The 20747-nt window shown below is 34.2% G+C and overlaps 1 protein-coding gene across 2 annotated transcripts in view; it reads right to left on the bottom strand.

The window, feature by feature from the left end:
• Positions 1-20747, bottom strand: part of LOC109094641 (E3 ubiquitin-protein ligase RNF130-like) — a 47604-nt gene that overhangs the window by 13621 nt on the left and 13236 nt on the right. For both annotated transcript variants that reach the window (XM_042770172.1, XM_042770173.1), the window contains exons 3-5: positions 11447-11638; positions 6358-6608; positions 4227-4298 (exon numbers count right to left, since the gene is read on the bottom strand). In XM_042770172.1, the coding sequence (XP_042626106.1) occupies positions 4227-4298; positions 6358-6608; positions 11447-11638 (515 nt within the window). The remainder of the gene's footprint in view (positions 1-4226; positions 4299-6357; positions 6609-11446; positions 11639-20747) is intronic.

Below are 20747 nucleotides of genomic sequence, written 5' to 3'. Positions count from 1 at the left end.
TGTCACAAGGCCAAAAACAGAAGGAAAAATGTTCTCCCCCCGATTCAATATAAATATACAAAAACTTTTTTTTTTTCTTTTTTTTTTTTTTTTTTTAATTTAAAAATATTACTTTTTTATCATTATTATTTCAATGATGCTCAATATCAATACAGAAATATAAAGTACAGAAAAACTCTTAATATAACTCTCTTTAGGACCCTCGGACTTTAATCTTCCCTACTATTTCTACTTAAGCATCACAAGCCCATTATTATTAAATATGTATGCTGGCCTTCTGACACCTATCTGTGAGAAATGGGAATAATGCAGGTGTGAAATTCTCTTTAAACTCCTGCCAATATGCTTTGAGTACCTGCATTTCACTCTGTATTGATCTGATCTCTTGACCTCCTCCCTGCCTCGTCCTTGTGTTCATCTTGCCAAGCTATTCTCAAGTGCACCATTTAAGGTTCAGATACCACACTCATACACTTGATTATGAAGTGAAACTAATAGTAAATTCTTTAAATAGATGAGATTAAAATGGTCTAACTACACCAATCTGTACAGTTACAGTATCACAATATGTAATATACATGTATACAGTATTGCATGCAGAATGCTGTTATTACAGAGCATACTGCACATAATAATCCCTTCCTAACTTCTGACAGTCCAATCAAACAATACGTCAAGGCAAAAAAAAAGGATATAAACGCATAATAACTCTTTTTATGTATAAGGTGATCACTAGTTGTCACTAGCTGAATTCAAAATGCATATAATAAAGGTCACCTAAAACATGTAATCCACATAATCAGTTAAACTGTATCATTGCATAATGCACATGGTTCTACATACTACTTAAACAAATAGTAGGCAGCAAAATATGCACCGTAAACTGCTCATTATGAAGTAAGCTAATATTTCATGTAGTATGTTATTATTTTAAAACACATGGCTCCAAGGGAATACATGTGTTCTAAATAAAGTGACACCAAAACTGCATAAATAGTCCTGATACAATACACATTTTTATCATGTGATCATTAATTAAAACAGAAATATCATATACACAGCCACCTCTGACTGAGATTAATAAAATAAGATTTAATCTCACATCAAATCTTGTTTTGTCCATAAAGCAGGCCGGAAAATGTTTAATATTCTAATTATGTAAAAACACTTAAGTAAAAAGAAAGGTCAAGACAAGCACATTGTATTATGGGAAGCAGTATTTTTGGACAATGAAGTAGGTCATCTGGGTATTCCATGTACACCATAAATTTGCATACTCTGCACAGTACATTTACAGCATACTCCATTCCTATTATAAAGTATGACAGCATGCCATTCTGAACATTCAACTGTATTTTGTGTCAAATAATTTCCTAACACGGATCCCCAAAATACTGGAATGTAAATAGAATAAAAACAGAAAGTAGTGTGGAAAACATTCCATCAGTGTGGTTCTAGAAACTGATGTCACGCCCAGAGAAAACTATGGGAAGCTGCTTAGGTAACAGTGTCTCTATCGTTCAGCAGATTTAGTAGATACAATGTGTCAAAGATGCTGTATTTCTCTGGCTGTTTTCAGCCCATCTGTCACTTGACTGACCTATGAGGTCAGTCTGAAGAGAATATTGACACCACAGAGGAAACGCTGCCTACTTGGAGGAGTGACTAGTGATCTACATTTCTACACATGCAATTTAAAAAAAAAAAATGAAAATAATAAGCTTTAGTGGTTTTATTTTCTTTTTTTTTATAACCCTTTAACACCAATTAAGAAAAGCCTGATTATGCTATGAAAGCTATGAAAAAAATGAGCTAATGTAGTGATGTTATGTGTTGATATGTATACTATTATCTGATTTGATTTTAGCAATAAACAGCATTGTTATTGTTAAAAATAATCAAAAATTAAAATAAAGCTGAAATAAAATAAAACAAAAACATTATGTGAAAAACTTAATGTTCAACAAAAAATAACAAATTTTGTATTTGCAACTAACCGGAATAAAGCTTTAAAACTAAACTCTTACTACTATATATACTACTATATATTAATATATATATATATATACCTTATTATATATATATATATATATATATATATATATATATATATATATATATATATATATATATATATAGTAAGAGTTTAGTATATAACTAAACTCTTACTACTATGAACCACAGGCATTATGCAGGAACCCAAGCAGCAGTAACAGTTTCAAATACTATTTATATGTTATCATAGCATAAATATACCTATAGTAGCAGGCAACGCATCACTCAGGCAGCTAACCAGACCTCCCTGGGCATGGAGCCATTTAGAAAGTGACAAAAATCCTTGTAGGTTTTATATCACACTCTGCCCTATTCTTCCTGGAAGCATCTTCTCTACTCTAGATGCTATTTCCGTCACCTGGCAGTGTCCTGTCTACTCTGCATGGTCAAGGTCATGTTGTGGTTGGTGGTGTTCAATTTCTAATGGGCCCCTCTCGGCATAAGAGTCATCGACTGTGGGCCGGTCAGTCCCTGCAGAGGGACGTGGCTGATACTCAGAGGCTTAGAGGATTCAGCCAAGGAAGTGAAGCTGTAAGGATGCTTCATCACTGGAAAATGCGTAATAACTGACCAAAAATGTGTGTGTGAAAAGGAAAAAGGAGAGAGAGAGAAAGAGAGAGAGAGAAAGGGGCAAGAGAAAGACAGACACTCTCTCACTCAGTCTCTACCAAGCACGACCTCTCAGACGAAAGGTTTCAATTTCTTGCAGCGCTTCTCCAAGGCCACTGATGTTTTATTCATGGCCGATGTGAGCTGACCTTGACAGGGCTATGATACACACTGACTGGCATGGCTCCACCCTTTTTCCAAACCGAACAGCTGTGCAGTTTCACGACCCTTTCTACCTCATCGCTCACCTGACAGTCATTCACCTTTACACAGGTCAATGTCTGTCTTTGGACTCTGTGGTACATTGAGCAACATTCTTTTCAGATACGAGCCTAAACTGTCACCAATACATAATGGCCCAATACATTAAGACCTTGAGCAAAGGTTTAATATACATTATTTTAATATACAAGTAATGCTCCACTATATGCATCAATATTCTGTGCATTAGTTTTGTTGACAAAAAGCAGTGCAGTTTTGTTTGTTTTGCTGTAAACAGAAAAAATTATTTCAACAGTTTAACCTGCTCTGTGTTTGCTTTTTTAATTCTATTTTTAAAATTTAATTTAGTTCTGTGATGGCAAAGCTGAATTTTCAGCAGCCAGAATATATGCTGATTTGGTGCTCAAGAAGCACTTATTACTATCAATGTTGAAATCCGTTGTGATTTTTATGGAAAATGTCATACATTTTAATACATTTTACATTTTGAATACTTGGATGAATAAAGTTCAAAAAGTATATATATATATATATATATATATATATAGATATACACATATATATATATATATATATATTATATATATATATATATATATATATATATATATTAAAAAAAAAACAGAAATGATTTGTAACCTAAATGTCATTACTGTCACTTTATTAATTTATTAAATCCTTGCTTAATAAAAGTATTAATTTCTTTTTAAAATTATAATGCATTATATTATGCAAGCAATGGTGCATTTAATTTGCATTAATTTTTGCTAAAATCAGTACATGCAGTGCAGTGTTGTTTGTTTTGCTGTAAACAGAAACAGGGATTTTAACAATTTAACTTGCTCTGAGTTTGCTTTTTCTAAAGTAATAATAGTGAGCAGATACGCATCACCATCCAGCAATTTCCAAAGGCGCCGCATTTTGTTTATGCTCTTTAGGCGTCTGCTTTTAAACCGCATGCACTCTTTGCAGACGGTAATGCATGGGTTGCTGCTAGACTGCAAGGCTGGTGAGGGAAACCTGGATTTAATGTAAATGGGATTGTAACTACTTGTATTTTTCAGAAGTTAATTCAGTTGTTGAATGCAGCTGTAAATAACCAAGCTGTGTGCATAAAGAATGTGATTAAGCACTCAGAAGAACAGTGACAACTATATTTAGCTGCAGTGTGTACGTGTCCAGTGAGTCCTTCATGGAATACGGAGATGCATTATGAATGGAGAATTACACAAACAGTTCCATAATAGGACCCAGTGCTGCTTAATATAGTCTGGCGAACATGACATGGATAGAGTGGAGCCTGAGAAAAGTAAACAAGCAATGACGTCAAAAGACCTCACCTTGTCCCCTCTTTTTACTGTCCTGGTAGTCAGCTTGCTAATGGCCTTCTTGGCAGCATTGCCCAGCCGTCGCTATAGTAACAAAGGACAGAGAGGAGAGATTAATTCACATAATTTTAGATTCACAGCTTGACTTAATGAACCAGGAAATTAAAATGACTAAACAAAGTTGAGGAATAAAATACTCTGAACAGCAGAAAAAAATTGCAATTCAGATTTTGATAAACAAGGTAGAGCTGAATAATAATGCAGAGAATAAAGCATTAACAATATTAATTGTGATAAAAGCAACATATCAGAGTGTCTCATCAGGATTGTATAAAGCAAATGAGACCGAGTTAGTAAAAGGCCTGACAGAGAGGGCCATAAATAAAAGACTCTAAGTGCAGCCTGTGATGGGCAGTTCATTGTATGTGTGTGTTTTTATTAGTGTTTGTTCTGAGATGTCCTCAGTCCTTATTCTGCCAGTTTATTGCTAAATAAACAGCTCAGTGATTTACCTCCGACAATTTACAGGAAAAACCAAAGGTTTTTCTGTGTGTGTGTGTGTGTGTGTGTGTGTGTGTGTGTGTGTGTGTGTGTGTGTGTGTGTGTGTGCACGCGTTACATTTGCAAGGGTCTCAAAATGTCCTCACAAATATAGACACAAATAAACCTCTTTAAACTAATTCACGAGGATGTTTTCACAAGTACAGTTCATAAAATGGCCAAATTATGTTTTAATTAAAATCTAAAAATGCCAAAGGGGTTAGGGTCAGTCTGCACTAATTATAATAAGCTTAATTAAAAAAACAATAGAAGTCAATGGGAGGTACAGTATGTAGGTGTGCCAGTGTGTGTAAACGATTGCGATAACATTTAGGTTAGACGCCACCAAAACACTAAAATGACCTGTTAATCAGCTAAATGCTCAGTCCATTTACTCTACCATTCAAAAGTTTGGGGTCAGTAATATTTTTTTTTTTACATTTTTGAAAGAAGTCTCTTATAATCACCAATTATGCTTTTATTTCATCAAAAATACAGTAAATAGTAATATTGTGAAATATCATTAGAATATTTATTAGAATTATTAGATCCTTCAGAAATCATTCTAATATCAATTTGGTGCTCAAAAACATTTCATATTATAATCCATGTTGAAAACAGTTGTTCTGCTTAATATTTTTGTGGAGACAGTCATACATTTTTAGGATTCTTGGATGAATAAAGTTTAAAAGGATAGCATTTATTTGAAATAGAAATGTTTTATAACATTATAAATGACTTTACTGTCACTTTTGAATAAATAAATAATAATAATAATAATAATAATAATAATAATAATAAACAAGAAAAACAATGTTTACATTAGATTTTGAATGTTTTGATGTTCAGAGCAAAATTGGGTTAATGGGAAGAAAGCAACATGTGCAAAGGAGGTTGTGCTGAAACTGTTTATGACTTGCCCCCTATAAAAAATGGTTTAAGTATTAAGGATATTAGGCATAATCTGTGCAAGGCCTTGCATTTAAATGCACTCAGTGTTTTTATTTTAATCCTCCATAGTATAAATTATGTCTACTTTAAATCTAACTGGTACATAAGAGATTCTGATTTCACATTTATACCAGCAGCTGTAAATACAGCGTGATTAAAGACTGTTTATCCCAGTAGTGAATTCAGAGGTCTGGTAAAAGCGAAAGTGCTGAGAAACATCAATACTACAGTGGAGTAATGAGGAGTCTGTGTGTGTGGAACTAGACACTGAAGAGGCAGAGTGTCACCAAACACACACACACACACACGCACACACACGCACACACACACACACACACACACACACACACACACACACACACACACACACACACACACACACACACACACACGTGTGCGTTAAGATTTCATGAGCTGGGAAGGATGGGCCATTTAATACTATCTTTGAACACACAGGAAGTTCTTGAAGGTCAGATAAGCCTGTTGAATATCATAGAGGTCTTTAAAAAAACCTTGCCAGATTTTTCGTTCCAATGCAAGCTTGAGGATCAGAGCGTATCTGTGTATTTTGTTCAAAAGAGCTACAGAAGAATACTGAAGCAGAAGTGCTAGGCAGGTATTTCAGTGTACTGTACTGTATGTTGTGTAAGACCTGACTGCGGTCCCGTGCACTGGTGTCTCTGATCTTCTGGATGAAGTAGAAGATCAGCCAAGCAGAGGAGATAATCATCAGTACAATAAAGGAGATGGAGACGAACACCAGGGACCCGCGGTTTATGTTCTTGGGCAGTCCTCGGGACCCCACCATCACGGAAACCAACACAGTCTGGTTCTTCTCGAGGAAACCCATAATCTCCTTTCCAAAGGACTCCGTGATCATTACTGCCACTATGTCTCCAGTACCTTTGAAGAAAGAAGTTATATTGAGATATAGGATATTTTGATCCAAGAAAATTGTGTGAAGGAAAAAACAACAACAAAAATAACAAACAACATGATAAACAAAAATTATTAATAATAAAATAATTAATAAAATAATACTACTAGTAATAGTAATAATAATAATAATGACATTAAATTACTACATCAAAACTAAATGTAGTTGTAATTAATTACAATATAGTTCTTATTTTGTTAACATGGTTAAGTATTAAAGTATATAAAATCTCATACAGACACGCTGATGTTGTCCAATTCAGTTTAATACTCCTGATCTGACCTATTAAACATTCACAGTCACACAAATGGCACAGTTATCATGCCAACACAAAATGAGGACAAACAAACACTCTGTCCATCCCCCCACCACAGACACACACACACACAATGACACGGATCTGGAGCTTAGGCCGTGCCACGGACACTGATATAAAACTGGCCCTTAGGCTTTGCAATAATAAGGTTAGAACAGTACAGATGGAAACCTATTGCAGACCTGTCTTAGTCAGTGATCTAATCTCACCATATTTTGCACTTTAACTGCCCTAAAGGCAACCAAATGCAATGAAAAATACAATCACATGACTGTTATGCTGGTCAGAATACATTTAAGCAAATGAGACTCTACATATATATATATTACACATATATATATATATATATATATATATATATATATATATATATATATATATATATACATACATATATATATATATATATATATATATATATATATATATATATATATATATATATATATATATAATGCATATAAGAATATTTTGCATGATTTCTACTTCACTAATTAAATGGAAAGCAAATCTGAGATATTAACCTTATACAAACAGTGCATTTGGACACTGTCCTTTGCACAAAGTTATGGATCATTCTCAAATCATGTAAAATCTCAAAACATTAACATCAGGATACATTCATTCTGAACATCATATTATACATTCTGAAATACATAAAATGTTTCAATACAATACAAAAAAATCATTAGAAAGAAAAGCAAAACAGAGGCATTTTACTACTAGTCTCAAATGTCTGAATTTTGAGTAAATATTGAATGAAATAAGCATTTTATATAAAAACAATTTAAATAAACATTTGGAACAACACCAATTTAATTTTTACATTGTATAAAAACATTAGTGTTATATTAGGCAACCTTCTTTTTACTTATTAGTACTCTCGTTAGATGTAGCTCTATACAGTATATGCCCAATAAAGAGATAATATATACGTATGTATATATGCTTAAAACTTCATACAATCAGCACTCTGAAAATGATTAATGTTCAAGTTTATTAAGAATTTCAGTGGATTAAGACTGTAGCGTAAGGCTAAAGGGTGAACAGGCATGCGTTTGTTATGGAAGTAATCAAGGGTACATCATCCCTTGTGTATAAAAACTGCTGCATCTTACAGCCAAATCCTGAATGTGATAAGGGTGCAAAGAGTGAAAAACAAAAGTTTAATTATGCAGTCTACCGGCTGGTATTATTTTGTATAGATTTTTATATGTACTGGTGTATATGAGCACTTATGTTTATGCGCAGGTGTGAATGAGATGTGACTGTTTAGCACGCTGCCCTGGCTCAAAGGGCAGTTTGTTAGCAGTAAAGATGATGTCTAGGGCAGGACAGAGACAATTTGCTCCAGCGGTGACTGACAGAGCAGCTCTGACCAACTCCAAGGCTGCTTGAAAACCAAGACGTATATCAAGTCACGTCCACAGGCACAGTCTGTTGATGGTACTTACAGTTTTATCAAACTAAATATTATGAGGTATGCTACTACTACTAATAATAATATAATTATCTAATATAATCCCGGTAGAGAACTCAATAAATTAGCCAAAGATAGATTAAAATGTAAAAAAAAACCAAAAAACACAAGTTAATGACTTATCCTTCACGCACTTAGAATTGCTGATCTCTTTTAGATTGTTAGTTTGCTGAAGTCTAAATGGCCTCACTTTATAACAGCGACGGAAACTGATTTTATTCATTATTGATTGTTCCTCCCATAAAGGTCAAGGCATGCAAATATTGATCTGTGTTAAACGGGAAACTCCCTCAAAGGTTGTCTTAAACCCTGCACATGCTGACTGACACTGACAGTGAAGGGGATGTGAGCATGTGGCATTATGAATTTAGATGCACTCTGGATTTAACTGGTTTTAAAATATTGGTTTCATCTCATGTCACAGTCTCTTTAAACCGTACTTTCCTGAACAGATATTTAAAGGTGTTGATGCTATTGTACAAACAATGCTCAGAGAAAGCAACATGGCTTTATATGGAAAATCAAATACTCCTTAGTATATTTACAAGATGCAACATGCAACTTAGAGTGCCAGTAAATTTAGAGCAGAGCTTTAAAAAATAAATATACTAGCGCATTGAAACTTCATCACTAAAATAAAAACAAATTTATGGTTTGTATGGTAAAAACAATCCTTGGTTATTCTTCTATAAAAATATCCTAACAGAAAATGATATAAACATAATAACTGCACACCTTTCTATAACTAAATCTACATTAAGTTGGTTGCTCTTGAAAATAGTGTGTCAGTTTGCTTGCAGCATTCAGGTTTAAAACACACCTCCACCCCCACACACACGCACAAATGCAACCCCAAACTTCCTGTAGGTGCACAAAATATGTTTATCTAAAAGTAGTGATCTGAATGTTTGTCTGAAACGTAACACTGCCTCACATGTATTTAGAAAAAAGTCATGTGATGCAAGATCAATGATCCAGCTGATCAATCCATACATTGAAGCAATGCAATTATTTTTCAAAAAAAGTTCTAGATTGATCCAGACAAACAGTAGTACTATTCTTATGTGCTTTTGACATATATATATATATATATATATATATATATATATATATATATATATATATATATATATATATATATATATATATATATATATAGATCCTTATATAGTAGTTCCTCCTTATTTTTTAGTTTAGTTTAGTTAGTTGCCAAGGTAGAATTTCTTTAAGCTTTTAAGTTTAAGATTTTCATCTAACATTTGTATTTTTTTATCATTTCAACTTTATTTCATTTAAAGAAAAATGAACTTTCTTAGATACCAGTTGCTCTGATGTAGCATTCCATTCAAATTATACAAAAGCTGAAGATCTTGATCAAGATCTTAACACTGAACTTGGCAATAAGTCACATTAATTCAACAAGGCTTGCATCCCCATGCTGTTGATAAAAAATTTAGATGCATAGAGCCGTTGTCTCATGACACTATGAATCAAAATCCGAAATCTGAATCGTGAGATACCTCAAAATTTAACAGCTGGTACATACAGTAGAGTTTAGATTCCCATAGGTGGCAGGGGAAAAGGACCCTCTGAATAAATCATTCAATCCTGCTATATTTAAACATCTCATCGATCTGCCATGACTCACCATCTCCCCTTATCTTCCCCTTTTTCCAGTTCCTCCTTCAGCCCACCACTATATATGTCCTATCACACTTCTGATAAGCTTTAGGTTGAATTCTATGTGCCCTGTGCATCCTAAACTCTTGAATATGCACCAAGCTAGAAGTGTGTGTGTGTGGAGAGAGTGCACCTGCAGTACACACAGTCCTTCACCGTGTCCGAATGTTCTCAAAAAAAAAACAAAAAAAACACTCTTTGTCACACTCTCACAGCAGGTTTATAACCCCAAGACATATTATGAAATACCTACATACACAAAAAACACTTTCAAAGCTTGACAAACAGTAGAAGTTCATTATTCAGCAAAAATCCTGAATGCTCATTCTAATCAAGGCTGCTGTTTTGGTTCTATACAACTGAGAATCATCCATATACTTTCTTGTAACATAAAAATAACAAAATCCATGCATTGACAAGCCTCCAGTCCCATCTGCTACTAAAAGCAATACACCTCGACAAACCACACTCACAGTGAACAGGCAGCATAGAATTAGTGAGGACACGTTCATACAGGATGTGTTCTTGCATTCAAAATCAACTAGACAGAGCACCACATAAATGGAAAGGAACACAGAGGTTTCGAGAAGTTTCAATGCATCTTAAAAATGCACCCACGGCGGAAGACATTTTAAATAGTCACAATGCAACCGTCACCAATGTCAGTTAGCATCTGTACACAGATGAAAACCCCAGAATAAGTCTACCTCAGACAGACTGAAAACTCAACTCAAAATAAAAAAAATTGCTAGATGTAGAATTACTGTTAGATATTGCAATACTCAAAATCAAATTAAACTGCATATTACAATTTGATCGACTATCTTACTGGACTACAATACATTTCAAAAACATGATTAATGTTATACGCAAGTATTATACAGTATATACACTTGCATCATTTATAATAAACAACCTGTAATGTATTATATGTAGCTTGATGTATTGTGGTGCGGTTGTATCATGTCCGGTTACCATCTGTGTGGTCTGAGTAAACATTAATGGAATGTAATAGGCATTGAAATTACTGTGTCAGCTGTTGCTTTTACCAAAATGCTTGAAAAAGAAAAAAGAAAAATAATAATTATAATAATAATAATAACAAAAATATGTTTTGCTAAGCTGTAAGCACAGCAACATTTTCCCCAAACTGTCCACTGTTCAAAACTGAACTAGTGTAAATGACAGCTACACACACATGCACACACACTTGCATATGTGGTTTATGGGGAAGTTGGAAAAGTCTGCATGACACAAAGTACACGGCGCAGATTAGAAGGAGAGAGTTGCATTATTCATAATGAGAATACATTGATTATGGCACTCACCTTCATGAGCCATCGTGACTGTGTCTTCTTTGGTGCTGTTATTGTAGATAATGACAGCCGAGGCATTAAAAGCAGCTGCGTTAAGGATCTTCTCCTTGAAGGTGCACTTCCCTCTCTGCATAATGGCCACCCAGTGTAAGGTTTTTGGAGGGACTACAAACCGGGTGTGTGGACAGCCTTGCAAATCCACCACTAAAAAAAAAAAAAAAAAAAAAAAAAAAAAAAAAAAGCCTCAATTCCCATCTTCATTTACATTTTGTACAGCACACAATAACTGTGACACTCATTTGCTCATCCTGTTTTAAGTTTTTGCAGCAATATGGAAATACATACTTTATATACACTATGTAGAAATATAGCCTAGACTGCAAAAGAGATAGAGATACAGACAGCAGTTATAGAAATACATTAATTTAAGTCACGTTATTAAACATTTAAATCATACTTCACATACAAAAAAGCAAAAACCAAAAAAAAAAACCCTGGTATCAATAATTATGAAATTCTACTGGTGTAGATTTATGTATTTAAATGTCATCCCAAGACCTGCTGTGTATCCTGAAAGCATATTACCACTAAACTCATTAACAATGTAATTTTTTATGTGTTTATGTATTTCTTATGTGATTCCTCCATTGACACTGGAGATTATGGAGGTCCTCTGATGAGTTGGGCTGTGCAAACTAATGCCCTGTCACTTCAAAAACTGACTAATACGTCGAAGTCGCCTGGCCTGCTTTCGAGGAGAGGTGGAACCCCCACAGGGAGGCAGAGAAGGTCACGATAATTGACCTTTAAAAGGTAATACGAATGCTTTTGCTTGTTCCGGCACCCAGACCACCTCCCCAGCAAAGCCCACCATCCTTCCCTCAAGGCATTCTAGCAAGACTTGTGTACTAAGCACAAAAATGCAAGAAAGGAGAATACAGAAAGAAATCTCTTTACCATCAGGATTCCACACACACACAATGCAAGCACTTTCACATATCTGGGCACGCTCACAGAGACACAGAAGATGAAGCAGAATCAAATATTCATCAGTTTGCAGCATCAACACAGATAATGTTGGTGTTTAGGTGTGTGTGTGTTTACTGGGGTGGAGGAGCAACAAGACGATTCCAGAAGCAAATAATGTTGGTCCACAAGCTAATATTGTAGGCCCTATGAGCACCATAATATTAGTATCAGCATAAATGATTCATGCAGCTGACCTGCAGCAGCCGATGAGTAGAGCTGAGATACAGTTGTAATATGAATCTAAATATCACACCTGATATTAAAGCATAAAAACAGCCTGATGAGAAAATAACAAATGCTCACAGGAGGAAATGAATTCACAATGATATATTTCCACAAAAGAACCTTTAACAACAAAATAAAAGGATAAATATAGAATTTAATTTTGGCATTTCATATACTGATTTCATGCTTGAGTTCATCAAAATGTTTTCACTAAATGAAAATGTTTAAATAATTAATGTGCTGTAATTGCAGTTGGTACTAAAAGTCCTTTAAGGTCAAGGTTGGTGTTGCAGTGTTATCAGTGCTGAGAGGGCATATTTGGGTTCGTAAGGAAAGCTGGTCAAATCTGGTCTTCTATTTGGTCTTTCTCCAAATTGCGTAATGTTATATAATGAGCAACTCAATGACATCCCCAAAACACATGAAACAATCGTGACGGTTCAGTTATGCATTTCAGCTTTGACATGGAAATATTCAAACTGTGAATGTGAGTGTCCTTAGCATGACAGCTTTATTAGCAACTTGTTACCCATAGTTATATTATATTTTATTAATTGTATACATTACATTTTTTGTTATTTTGATGTTTATTTAATGTTGAGAAAATGACAATCACAAAGATCAGGGTTTTAAATTGTATTTAGACGTGTCCAACATTTTGGTTTCAAAACTTGGCTGCAACTCTATATAAAATGAATATAAAATAATGATAATGTGGGAAATTCCCTCAAACGTTTTTTTCAATGAAGCATGTAGGCTGAATGAGTAAATTAGAAAATACTTTCTGCGAGACTGTAATTTCACAAATGGGACAAATGCTATTGCGTCTTCCCTTTTCAAGAGAACTCAAAGCAGTACTCACATGCTCTTTTCTGTGCTCTCACACCCAATGCGCACGCATACAGAGCTAACTCTCTGACAGCTCAAAAGTACCAGATTGAGTTATTTTTCACCATTTATTACACTCAAACTATTCAAATACAAACAACACTGTCAAAATGCCAGTTTAATGTCAGTCGGTTATGTCTTAAGTAAACGCAAACGGTATGTCTAACAGTATACTGGATCCTTGCATTCAGTCTTAAAGTGACAGCAGCCTACTGTATATACCTGCTACTGTCTGTTTTAATCAAACAACAAAAGACAAAAAGAAACTCACCCACTGGGTTAATCTCTTTTTTTATAGAGAGAAGATAATTAAGTGTTATTTTACATTTGATTACTTTTTTAAATTTCTGTGAATTTCTTAACCTACCTAAAAAACTAAAAAGAAGTGCTTATAATTTCATATGCATATTTATTCTGTTGTATTTATTTATGCTATTGCTCATAATATATTTGTTCTGATCTTATTACTGTGTTTACTTGTCTTTTTTATAGCTAAAATAAATTCAAATTATAGTTTGAAATCAAGCTTCCTTGGGCCGTGTAAACTATTGCACATTGAAATCAACCTATTCCACCTTCTACACTACAGTTTTGCTATTACATTTTTTATATCTCCCTGTCAACATAAATAATAATAAACACATAATTATAAAACCTGTAAAAAATAAATTCAAAAAATACTTTGAGGAAACGTTTAGGAGAGACATTCTTATTTTAAAAATGCATCCCTCCCCCCATTTCCCAACTGGGGAATTCTAAAACGAGGAACCTTTACATGCTTGAAGATTTTGTTTTGCAATAACTAGAACATGTTGGAAAGGTTGAACTTCATAAAGGCAGTTGATCATGTATTAATATGGTTGTGCACAAAAGCTAGGACATGGCCAACATATTCAGTTGTCGGTATTACACTTTGTTAATTAAAATATTTTTTTTCTACATTAATAGAATATCAATTAGTTTATGACAGAATTATGACATCGGTGCATAATTGTTGGATACAAGAGTCAACACCTCTGATGTGAGACAGAACAAAATCCCCATTTTAAAGAGGAGTGCGTTTAAACTGTATCCAATTTGTGTAAAATGCCAAAACTCTCCAGCTGTCAGACAAACTTGCCTGTCTGTTTTTGTTTTCAGTTTCATTGCATCACCATTTGAATGGACTAAATGCAAAGCCTGCAAATGGACAAATGCAAAACAAGAAAATATTCAAATGCATGTTCTCACATGTCCAATCTCTGCTCATAAAATGGGGAGAATTTCGACTGTAGAACATGAGGCAAAAGTTAATGCAGTCATCCAAATGGCCATTACCACATCATTCCTACATCACTAGACCATGTAGCTGTTAAATAAACATATGCAGTTTATAATAAAGAAATGATTATTAATATCAGAACACACTTCTAATGGAAATGTTATCTGCCATTCTGAACATAATAGTGACCCACATTTTCAGAGCCAATAACGTTGGTTCAGAGGCAGGTCAAGCAATCTGGCAGTAGGTCATTTCTGCCAATCATGAGCTGGTACGAACAGATTGTCTGCAAAATCAGATTGGGATCTTGTCCAATAGCTAGTTGGAGCATTATGGTTTTCACAAATTAAATCCAGTGCTGGAGGACATGTGCTTCCTAGAAACCTCTGTCTCCATTAATTCTAATCAGACAATGTGGGGCATGAGAGTTGATCAGTGTGAGTTTAAAAACCAAATTGATCCTGTGTATCTGGGGTACGTCTGCTTGTCATCACCGGGCAGTGGGGACACATCAGAATTAATTATTATGGGTGTATATTTATAAAGTTACATTATACAAAATCAAGTCAATGACTTAGCCATAAAGTAAACAAAACAATTGTAGAAAAACTAATTTGTTGAAAAATAAAGCTGCCATTTGATATTTCTGCTATTTTGATAGTTGTTGTACCCTTGTATTGTACCTTTATTTTGTATGTTTTGTTAATAAATACGATTTATATGATCATGACATTCAAATAATAATAATGATTAAAATAATTATTCTAATTATTCTATTTTAAATATAATATGATCTGATATAATTAAATATTACTGTACTGTTATTTTATTGAGGTATCATGATCATAATTCATTATTTTATTTCTGTTGCAATGTGAAAGGCTTGGCCTTAAATTTTGGTAGACAGTTCATACTGTTATACAATTACTAATCTATCTACTCATATGAAAAATAAAATACTGTATACAGTACATAATACTGTACACAACATTACGTTTAACTCCTGTTTAAAGCATTATTCATCTTTCCACAGTTTTACACAGACAAAAGACTCTGAACTGATTCTTCTCAAACAGAAATAAAACAGTGGCAAACGTAAAATAAAATCAAAGTATGTGCAGAACACATCTGCTGCCTTCAAGACATTTTATCTTTGTTTTTACACTTCTTGTCTGCACAACCACGACAGGCATGTGCAAGCTTTGGAATGCTAGATACCATCAGCAGAAGCAACAAAATCCTACCATCAGACCACCTGCACTGCAACCAGACAAATGTCACAATAACCCATATCTCAGTAAGGTATCTCTCATTTCTCCCTGTGGGAGCCAGAAAGATACAACTCGGCTTTGCAAACCTGAACAGCTGGAATCTGTTCTTTTGCTGTATCTGAAACAGAATGTAATATTTGCATCACACCGAGTCCGAGAACAATTTTCAGGTTAATCTACAATGAGTAGTTTTAAACTCCTCAATATTACATAACGCACACGTTAAATTCCAGGAAAAGCTTTCAGACAAATGCAGAGTCATTCATCCAAAGCAGAACTCCTCGACAGAAAACTCCATTAGACAGATATGTGCCTAATTCTCCTGACAGAAGTGCACTGAGAACTGTTGTTGATGACAAGGCACTTCACATCTAGTGTATTTAAAGGGGTCATATGACGTTGCTAAAAAGAACATTATGTTGTGTATTTGGTGTAATGCAATGTGTCTATGCGGTTTAAGGTAAAAAAAAAAAAAAAAAAAAAAAAAAAAACCTTTTTTTCCCATATAATGTACATTATTGTTTCTCCTCTATGCCCCACCTTTCTAAAACGCATCTTATCTTACAAAGCTTAATGTACTGAAAAGCGAGGAGTATGCTGATTGGCCAGCTATCCAATGGGTCGTGATTGGCTGAATACCTCAAGCATGTGACGGAAATGTTACGCCCCTTAACATACTGTGATGCCATCTCCCAGCACGACCAGACAAATCCAATAAAACCCATTACAAACCAAGCATTTTTTGCATCCAGTGAAGACATAATTACTGATTATAATGACTTATACTGTGTTTTTACGCATTGCGTTGCTTTGCGTGTCACGCCACATTAACATAAAACCATGTCTGCATTTGTGATCAGAGAAGCTTGTAACACTCCAAAGAGAAAGGAAAAATTGAAATCGCATCATATGACCCCTTCAAATCTGTCTAAGAGGTAAAGTTTGCAGCAGAAGTGATGCTAGACAGAGGAAGAGAAAAGGGAAGATACTTCTACATTGGAAACATATTCAAATCACAATTTGCAAAAATGGAAATTGATGGAAAAGATGGAAACATTAGACAGTGTGATATATTATATTGTAATAAAATATTAAATTAGACAAAATAAAATATATTTCTTTTTGTTACTATGTTGATTATACTTCATTTATAGGTTTTTTTTTTTTTATTTTTTTCTCCATTAGCAGCAAAAGCCAGCTCTTTAATGACATCCTCTATGAGGAAGTGACAGTTTGATTAATTCTGGGATGTTTGGTGGTATAAGTTGGGTTTGTTTCCCTCCAACACATTCTATCTTGTTTGCTTAAATTACAGATTACAGAAATTTGTATGATAATTTAAACATTCCAAAAGTTAACACACTCTAGTAAGCTAACTATAAGTGCTTTAATATAAATTATAGCATATTTCCGAAATTATATTTCCAAAATAAACAAATCCTTAAATTAAAACAAACATGTTATAGAGTTCAAAAGGTCCTGCATAACAGCAATTACCTCACTGTCGATGGCCTGTTACAGTATAAAGTATTTCACTGCTGCTCATCAGCAGAAATTGTTTGAAGAGCAGCTCACTACATTATCTACAATGCAGACACACATAAGTGCTGTTCTGTTCATGATAAGCTGCGGTTATACAACTCAAGGGACAAAAACAAGCAAGTAAAATAGCAACTTGTGCCTTCTTCAAGTCTTCCGTAGAACTTGCGGTGGTACTTGTGTTGATGAAGCAAATATCCTGTGATTCAGAGCGGAAAGGAAGTGAAAATGAACTCAGGTTCAGCTAAAGCAATCACTAACAGCACTGAGACTTTAAGGGATGATTTTTAAAGTGCTTTTTCAAAAACAAATAAAATCTACAATGTTATTTCAGACGTTTTCAGAAGAGCCAAAACCCATTAAGCATTTGTGTGAATAATATAAACCAGGTTTACAGTAAATCTTTACCGGATCACTACAAACTAGGCTACGTTGAGACACAACACTAATTTGATTCTGTGCAGCTCGTCTCCTAACATGTGTTCATCTCAAATGAGAATACATTACGACCTCACATGCAGCCACACAGAGGAAAATCACAGGTACTAAGAAAAACACAGGCAGCCAATTTTGTTTCCTCAACCCTGCTGGCCCTCTCCAACCTCACTTCATATGACAACAACACCACTGCAATCAATGTCCCAACATAACTCCAGCTAACATTTCCTGCCTGGATCAATTAGAAGCATATGTCACGTCACATTGTTCCTGACTGTTTTTTCTTTTCTTTTACAAATGGATTTTTCTGTTCTTTGGGTAGTAGCAAATCAATGGACTGTTTATATGTCACATGAGACTTTAAAACCTCTCACACTGCAAGTGTTAACTTATAGTGTAGAGCTTTTGCAACTGAATTAACCCATGAAAACTTTGTTTTGTTGGTATAAATTAATGTATCTATGTTGATTCAGTGATAGGGTTGGGGCCGATAGACGATGCCATCGTCCATCGCCGATGGCTGATAGACATCACGATGGCAGATGTTTAAAAAAACTGTGTGAATGGCGCTTTTTGGCCTGGTAGGATTTCAGTCAGCTAAATCAATGTATCAGTTTGCTTTCTCACATCACTAGCTTTAAAGGAGACATATACAATATGTAATATAAGCAGTGGTGGACAGTAACGGAGTAGCTTTACTTCGTTACTGTACTTAAGTACATTTTTCAAGTATCTGTACTTTACTGGAGTAGTTTTATTTTAAGTAACTTTTACTTTTACTACACTACATTCCAAAGCATAAGATCATACTTTTTACTTCACTACATTTCATAAAACATATCGCTACTTCTTATAATATATCATGTGCTCCGACACACAGAACCTGTGTCTGATTCAAGAACGAACTGATTCTTTTCAATGAACCTTTTAAATCGGTTCGCAAATCGCACTAAACGATTCATTCACGAATAAGAATGATCTGATTGCAGCTGTTCTCGAGTCTACAACTCACTGATTCAAATGAACCGTTTAGTGCGAGTGTCTAGTGAACTCAATACACAACCGGGAGATCTTGTGAGCGCGCGCGACTGATGCTGCTATAAGTAAATTACTAATGTCGAATTTTGAGATTAATTATTGTAACTGAAAATCATATTTAGGTCAAAATTGTCAGTTGTTTGTGAACTAAATCTTCTGTAAAGGGTGATCTATTTAAGCCCACTGAAATGCTTGAATGCAAACACATCAGCATCAGTGCCTCTTAGGTCAAAAAAACAAAACATTAAATTAACACAGATTAAATAAAATAACTAATGCACGTTCAAATTCCCGCTGCCATAACATTAACATTTGTATTAAAATGTTACGCATTTATCCCTATGTGACGTCTGTTTTTATATTGTTTATCAACAATATAAACGTTTATATTGTTTGAATTAACCACCCAAGTAGACAGATATGAATGTTTATTCATAACCATACTGAAAATAAGTAAATATTGGTAGCTGATGCTAACTGTCTAGCTAACAAGCTTGCTGGTGCTAAGTTGAGGTTATTTTTAAAAATAAAGTCCAAATATTTGTATTCAACCACCTAGATATATTATATCTGGGGGGAAAAGAAAGGCTGTGATGTTCAGAACATGGTAACTACAGTAATTATCAAAGTGGGAAGTGATGCCCTCTGGGAGTATTTGACCAGGAGTGTTTTTACACCACAGACAAGGTTTGAGAAAATGTTCTTCCTAACTTCAGGCCTTATTCTCATGTCATATATAACTGTGATGTTCTGCAAAACAACAAATTTTTTTAAAACACTTTTTTTCTTACTGGTGAAAATCTGATGATCAAATGTGACCCTGGAGCACAAAAGCAGTCTGAAGTCTCTGGGGTATATTTGTAGCAATAGCCAAAAATACATTGGGTCAAAATGATAAATTTTTCTTTTATGGCAAAAATCATTAGGATAGTAAGTAAAGATCATGTTCCATGAAGATATTTAAATTTCCTACTGTTAATATATAAAAACTTATTTTTTGATTAGTAATATGCATTGCTAAGAATTCATTTAGACAAGTTTAAAGGTGATTTTCTCAGTGTTTTAATTTTTTTGCACCCTCAGATTCCAGATTTTCCAATAGTTGTATCTCAGACAAATTTCATCCTTTCCTAACAAACAAAACATCAATGGAAAGCTTATTTAATCAGCTTTCGGATGATGCCTAAATCTCAATTTCAAAAAATTGACCCTTATGGTTTTGTGGTCCAGGGTCACAAATCGGTTTTCTTTCAGGTACATCGCAGTGTAAGCTTCACAGTGAACATTACTACATCACTCTTGTCAGCGTAGTCCATATCAACAACAAAAATATATCTTGACTCCATGTAGTGGTTATTTTGAGAAAATTCCAGGTATTTTGAGCAGTAGGATTATAAAAAAAAAAAAATATGTGCTAATATAAAATTAAGTAGCCAGCCTATATAAAATTGCAAAATAAATCTATCTATCAGTACTTTTTTACTTAAGTACATAAAAAAATCGAGTACTTTTGTACTTTCACTCGAGTAAAATTGAAAAAGGAGTACTTTTACTTTTACTGGAGTATTATTTTATTATACGTATCTGTACTTTTACTCAAGTACTTGATTTGTGTACTTCGTCC

Source organism: Cyprinus carpio, chromosome A14 (assembly GCF_018340385.1).
Source record: "Cyprinus carpio isolate SPL01 chromosome A14, ASM1834038v1, whole genome shotgun sequence".
Classification (NCBI taxonomy): domain Eukaryota; kingdom Metazoa; phylum Chordata; class Actinopteri; order Cypriniformes; family Cyprinidae; genus Cyprinus; species Cyprinus carpio.
Note: the sequence above shows the minus strand (reverse complement) of the source record. Positions and strands in the feature narration are given on the sequence as shown.